The following is a 6,273-nucleotide window of genomic DNA, read 5'->3' on the forward strand; positions in this document are numbered from 1 at the left end:
TGTTTCTAATCTTTGGAGGAGTTCATGGGCAGTATTTACAGATCTAAATTGGGGCTGGGGTGTCTTGCTTTTCTGGGATTCCTGACCACCTTGCTGTGAATGGCACAACTCATTCGAAAACGTAACTTCGCACACAGCTTGAAAAGCACATATATGTTGAAGACATTTGCTTTGGAAATGTTCCTAAGGGTGCTTGTACTACGTTTCCAATTATGAACTTAAAAAATCATTTTATTGAGGACTCTTACAGCTCTTATAACATTCCATACATCAATTGTATCAAGCACATTTGTACATAGGTTGCCATCATTTCCAAAACATTTCTACTTGAGCCCTTGGTATAAGCTCCTCTTTTTCCCCCTTCCTCCGGCACCTTCCCACCATCGTGAATCCTTGATCAATTAGTTATTTAATTTATCTTACACTGTCAGTTGTCTCCCTTCACCCACATTTCTGTTATCCTCCCCTTGGGGGGTGCTATATAAGCAACTTTATGATGGGTTCCCCCTTTCTCCCTCTTCCCCCTCTCCTTACGATTATATTGCTGATCCCAGTACTGTTCCTGAGGGGTTAATCTGTCCTGAATTCCATGTGTTGAGAGTTGGTATCTGTACCAATGTCCCAATGTATGTTCTCTGATCTAGCCAGATTTGTAAGGTAGAACTGGGTCATAGTAGTTGGGGGGAGGAAGCCTTCAGGAACTAGAGGAATGGTGTGTGATTCGTCTGTGCTATTCTATACCTAGGTTGAATCATCCTTATAAGCCCTCCGTGGGGAATAGCCAATTGTCTACAGATGGGCTTTGGGCCTGCCCTTCAACCCCCCGTGTTCACATCGACATCCTTGTTTTGGATCTTTTCATACCTGATCCCTTCGACACCTCATGATCACACAGACTGGTGTGCTTCTCCCATGTGGGCTTATTTGTCTCCTTATTGGCCTTGTTTTGGGCATGCATCGGGTACAATTTGTAATGAGCGGCACCTGGCGGCAGCCCTTTGGGAGCAACAGTTGTTTCTCCTGAGGCGGAGAGCAAGATCAATTATCTGACATAAAAGGAGCCACTAGACCATCTCAAGTGTAAGCAGTAACAAGATGTAAGGATCCACATGCTGACGGGACAGTTTCCATTAAGTCAGAATAGAGACAAGGGACTTCTACCCTCTGCTCTGCTGTTGCTCTCTCTAGGATTTCATATTCTTTGTGGTAGAGATTTCTTTTAGATTTAAGACTAGACTAATTTCAAGGAGACTGCCAAGCTAGCTTGGGGAAACCAGGAATATTGATGGGATTGGCATATAGACCGAGACACAAAAGTGGTATAGACAGGGTCATATAGTTTGATGCACTTGTCTTCCACTGTGACCAGGCAGTTAAAGCTGAAGTGTGAACATGGGAAGCCCCCAGGTTTAGAGTAGACTGTTGGTGGGAAGGAAGCTAACTGTGAACAGGCAAATTCTCAGAATGAAAGAATCAATGGGTGTTTCGTATCCTCGTAAGTATTGAGAGGATTAGATGTTGAGAGGCACATCTGACAGCGTGCTTGCGGTGCTGAAGGGGCCGGCTGACGCACGCGGTAAACAGGTGGCCCCTGAAAGGTTAGCACTGAGGGCATCGAGTGAGCGTCAGGGAGACCCGCGAAGCCAGTTAGCCTTCGGTGAGGCCAGAGGTAGCTGCGTCCACGGGTGGCTGCCAGGCTGGGGCGGCCCCGGCGGGTGGGCAGAGCACTCCTCACCGCACCGGAAACGGGCGGCCGGGCTCCTTATTCCATTTACCTTGAGCCCCAATAAAGAGGACCTCGGGGTGCGGGTCACTCGTCCAGGCGCCTTATCCCATTTACCTTGAGCCCCAGTAAAGAGGGCCCAGAGCGAAGCAGCTGAGCGCTTCGGGGGAGACTGCAAGAGCCACGTCATCCTTGGCCACCCACGGCCGCCCCCCACCGGCTCCAAGTGTCCCAGAAGCTGCCCACAGCAAGGGCACCGACGGCCAGCCTCCTCCAAGGGCGCCACCGCGGACCCCTAACCTGGAGCCCGCCTGCCTGGCCCACCGCGGGCTGGGGTTCGCGCCCCGAGGGCGAGTGACAGACAGCCTTTTCCTGCTCCGGTGGGTGGCTCTGAAAAGAGCCTTTGGGGGGTGAGATGGAACCGCGCCCGAGCAGGGCGCGCGGGGCGACCTAGGCCCGCTCCCCGCGGATGCGGCGGGCCAGCTGGATGTCCTTGGGCATGATGGTCACGCGCTTGGCGTGGATGGCGCACAGGTTGGTGTCCTCGAAGAGCCCCACGAGGTACGCCTCGCTCGCCTCCTGCAGCGCCATCACGGCCGAGCTCTGGAAGCGCAGGTCCGTCTTGAAGTCCTGCGCGATCTCGCGCACCAGCCGCTGGAACGGCAGCTTGCGGATCAGCAGCTCCGTCGACTTCTGGTAGCGCCGGATCTCGCGCAGCGCCACCGTGCCCGGCCGGTAGCGGTGCGGCTTCTTCACGCCGCCCGTGGCCGGCGCGCTCTTGCGGGCCGCCTTCGTGGCCAGCTGCTTGCGCGGGGCCTTGCCCCCGGTCGACTTGCGGGCAGTCTGCTTCGTGCGGGCCATGGCGAGCGCGAGCTCCGGGGAGACGACGGCTGCGACGGCGGCGGCGGGCACACTGGCAACGGCCGGCCGCCGCACCACTCTTTATAGGCGCCGGCGCTCCCCGATTGGGCGCCGCCGCAGTTGAAAGTCGCGCGCTGGACGGCCATTGGCTGGGACGTCACGCGACTCGCGTCACCGCGGGCGCCCGCGCGACCCTCCCCCACCAGCCTCCCGTCCCGGCCGGCTTTCCGGGTTTGCCCACGGCCCCGGCCGCTCTGCCTGGGAGGCATTTGTCGTGGTCGCTGCGCCCTTTCCGCGCGCGCGCTTCCTCCTCAGCCTTTCACTCCTGGAGGCCTCTCCGCGCGCGGCACCGTCCCCGCTCTTTTTACTGGAGCCTCCCAAGGGGTCGTGACTCCGCGTGCGCTGCGGCGCCCCGCAAACCGCCTCGGTCCCCCTTTTTCACAGCGCACCCCCCCCCCGCTCCCCATTTCTCTGGCCGCCCGTTTGCTCCGGGTGAGCGCTTGGTGACTCGGGAAGTCGTTCGGGACGCCGTCCTGGCAGAGCCCGAACCGGGAGGAGCCTGTCCGAGCCGCCCACGTGTCCCTCCCCTTCCTGTCGCCGAGCCCAGCCCTGGGCTCCGGCCTGGGACGCTCCCGGGGAGACGGGTCCCGCTGGACCCCGGTGTGTGGCACGGTCCCCTTCACAGTGCGGCAAGAGCCCGTGGAGGCATCAGCGCGCCAGCGACGCATGCTCAGCCTCCGTGGCGACCGAAGGGGAGGGTGGGACCCCGAGAGTTGGGGGTGCTCCCTGGTGCTGGGTATCAGGGTGGACAAGTGGCCCGTGACAAGTCCCCGAGAGCGGCGAGGGGAGCCGAGCGGTGCCACTCTTGGACACGCTCAGCCAGCAGGCAACAGGGAGCCGACAGGGACACGTGCAAAGCAGGGCAGCCACTGCCACAACTCTCTCGCTTGACACTGTGGGTGGCTCTGAAAAGAGCCTTTGGAGTTCGCGGGCGGGCGCGGCACTTCACTTGCCCTTGGCCTTGTGGTGGCTCTCGGTCTTCTTGGGCAGCAGCACGGCCTGGATGTTGGGCAGCACGCCGCCCTGCGCGATGGTGACTTTGCCCAGCAGCTTGTTGAGCTCCTCGTCGTTGCGGATGGCCAGCTGCAGGTGGCGCGGGATGATGCGCGTCTTCTTGTTGTCGCGCGCCGCGTTGCCCGCCAGCTCCAGGATCTCGGCCGTCAGGTACTCCAGCACGGCCGCCATGTACACCGGCGCGCCCGCCCCCACGCGCTCCGCGTAGTTGCCCTTGCGGAGCAGGCGGTGCACGCGCCCCACGGGGAACTGCAGCCCAGCGCGGGAGGACCGCGACTTGGCCTTGGCGCGGGCTTTGCCTCCTTGCTTCCCGCGACCGGACATGACGACGGCTGGCACGGGCAGATGCGGTCGCTGCTTCGCTCGCTCGGCAAAACCTGCACCTAGGCCGCCGGAGAGATCCCCGCCGGCGCCGTGGCCTCAGCCTCTTATACGCGGCACGGCGACTGCCAACGGACCGTTTTGATTGGCCAGGCACCGTCTTTGTTCTCTCGGCCAATGGGACTGCGCCGCCAGAAGACACTCATTTGCATCCTTCCGCCCGCCTCGCAGCCGCGCCGCCGAAGGCGCGCGAATCACAGGGCCGCGGCGTCAGAGCCCTCATTTGCGTACGGCCGCTATAAGTACGGATCCGTTTCCGGTGCGCTCCGTCCGCCCGTCTGGTTCGCGGTTGCCTGGGCTTCGCGCCGCGCGCCCTGCGTTACCATGCCCGAGCCGGCCAAGTCCGCCCCCGCGCCCAAGAAGGGCTCCAAGAAGGCCGTCACCAAGGCCCAGAAGAAGGACGGCAAGAAGCGCAAGCGCAGCCGCAAGGAGAGCTACTCCATCTACGTGTACAAGGTGCTCAAGCAGGTCCACCCGGACACCGGCATCTCGTCCAAGGCCATGGGCATCATGAACTCGTTCGTCAACGACATCTTCGAGCGCATCGCCGGCGAGGCGTCCCGCCTGGCGCACTACAACAAGCGCTCCACCATCACGTCGCGGGAGATCCAGACGGCCGTGCGCCTGCTGCTGCCCGGCGAGCTGGCCAAGCACGCCGTGTCCGAGGGCACCAAGGCCGTCACCAAGTACACCAGCTCCAAGTGAGTCGGCCGCCTGCCCGGCCCGCCCTTCGCCGCCGCCGCCTCTTTGTTCCAAAAAAGGCTCTTTTCAGAGCCACCACCTTGTCACTTGGAAGAAGCTGTTAAGCCCGCCTTTTCTTGTCCTCGCATTTCCTTTACCCCGCTGTGCTGTTTACTCTTCCCTTTAGTTGTATGGACCCTGCTAAGATGGGGAGATCTGGTGGTACTTGTTAAAATTGATCTGCACAGCTGTCGAACGTTGTACAGGGTTGCTCTAAGCAGAAGCAAAGCGTCTGGAGAAGCTCCATTTGTGAAGCTCATTCCCCGATAATCACTTCCCAGTCAGCATTTTTACTATGTCAACGGACTGTCGACTCTTTTTACCTGTATTAGTTTTTGAGTACTACGAATAAAACAATATACCTTTTACCTTGAACCCCTTGTCTCCCATATTGTGTCAACATGCCTGGCGTTTTTGTCCCACTATTTTAGTGAAGTTTTCCCATGAATGGGATGAAGATTGGTTTTGAAACCTGGCGACTAAATGCTAATATCTTGCCTTTTATCCTGAGTTATGCTATGACAACATCTCCCGAAAATCAGCCAAAAGCTCCTCCCCTTCCCATGTTCCCTGGATCATGTCAAGATACAAATAGCACAGGTCCATACAATGGGAATAAAGTGTGTAGAAAGAACAGGAAGCTTCAATGTAATTGTGGCACAGAGGGTTGTGATTGGTGTGAGAGTTTATTCCCAGTTTGGGGCTTGGAAAATTAATTCTGGTTGCTTTGTAGATAAAGGATCCTATCCTAGGCTGATGACAAAATCCCTGTTCTTCAGTCAATTCCAAGTACATCCAAAATAATGGCCTCATTTTTCTCTTGAGCAGCTTGTGGGTGTGACCCTTAAGATTAGTGGTTCACTACATTACCAGGGTTTATTGCTGACAATTCTAAAAGGGACCTAATTAGGAGGGTGTTCAAGAGTTTTGTCATAGGACAATGGTTCTTTTAAAATCTGTTCTCTAGATCGGCATGAAGGAGACTTGATAGGTAAGCTTGGCTGCTTAAACCCACCCACCTAGCAGCCTGCAATAGAAAGACCTGGTGGTCTGCTCCCGTAAAGATAACAGACTAGATAACCCCATTGGGCAGCTAGATTCGGTCAAACTATTTGCTAGCCAAACAGCTCTTTAAGATTAAGAAAAATACATAGTTTTAAAAGAAAAAATGCATAACAATGCATTTGAATATAGAATGTATATTGGCCAATAACAATGAATATTGTGGGAAATTGAGGAATGGAAAGAATGTATACAGATGAATTCTTTATTCTCATATTTTAAGAACCTTGGCAGGCCAAGATTCTGGGGTGGAGGGAGGCCTTTACACTTACGTGTTAGATATGAGTCCCAATCACATTCTTATAATTAACATTGATCCCTACACTACCCTCCTATAGTAGTGCTGCCTTAAAGTCACCTCTTTCAAGCACACGGCTGATTGAGGTCTGGCTGCAGGTGTCACTGTAAGAGCAGACATGTTGTGACTGCTC

At 56.4% G+C, this 6,273-nt stretch overlaps 3 protein-coding genes across 3 annotated transcripts; 1 reads left to right on the top strand and 2 right to left on the bottom strand.

The window, feature by feature from the left end:
* Positions 1-210: 210 nt before the first annotated feature.
* On the bottom strand, positions 211-2,993 carry LOC142459360 (histone H3). Its single transcript, XM_075560862.1, has one exon. It carries the CDS (start codon positions 2,582-2,584, stop codon positions 2,174-2,176), a length of 411 nt encoding a protein of 136 aa, XP_075416977.1. The 5' UTR covers positions 2,585-2,993; the 3' UTR covers positions 211-2,173.
* Positions 2,994-3,038: 45 nt separating this feature from the next.
* Positions 3,039-4,071, bottom strand: LOC142459371 (histone H2A type 2-A). The gene has a single exon (XM_075560870.1). It carries the CDS (start codon positions 3,980-3,982, stop codon positions 3,590-3,592), a length of 393 nt encoding a protein of 130 aa, XP_075416985.1. The 5' UTR covers positions 3,983-4,071; the 3' UTR covers positions 3,039-3,589.
* Positions 4,072-4,285: 214 nt separating this feature from the next.
* Positions 4,286-5,155, top strand: LOC142459352 (histone H2B type 2-E). Its single transcript, XM_075560850.1, has one exon. It carries the CDS (start codon positions 4,364-4,366, stop codon positions 4,742-4,744), a length of 381 nt encoding a protein of 126 aa, XP_075416965.1. The 5' UTR covers positions 4,286-4,363; the 3' UTR covers positions 4,745-5,155.
* Positions 5,156-6,273: the final 1,118 nt, after the last annotated feature.

The sequence above is a fragment of the Tenrec ecaudatus genome, chromosome 1, assembly GCF_050624435.1.
Source record: "Tenrec ecaudatus isolate mTenEca1 chromosome 1, mTenEca1.hap1, whole genome shotgun sequence".
In the NCBI taxonomy this organism is placed as follows: Eukaryota; Metazoa; Chordata; class Mammalia; order Afrosoricida; family Tenrecidae; genus Tenrec; species Tenrec ecaudatus.

Excerpts from the sequence above, each read along its gene's own strand:
- LOC142459360 (XM_075560862.1), bottom strand. The coding sequence starts at position 2,584 with ATGGCCCGCACGAAGCAGACTGCCCGCAAGTCGACCGGGGGCAAGGCC.
- LOC142459371 (XM_075560870.1), bottom strand. The coding sequence starts at position 3,982 with ATGTCCGGTCGCGGGAAGCAAGGAGGCAAAGCCCGCGCCAAGGCCAAG.
- LOC142459352 (XM_075560850.1), top strand. The coding sequence starts at position 4,364 with ATGCCCGAGCCGGCCAAGTCCGCCCCCGCGCCCAAGAAGGGCTCCAAG.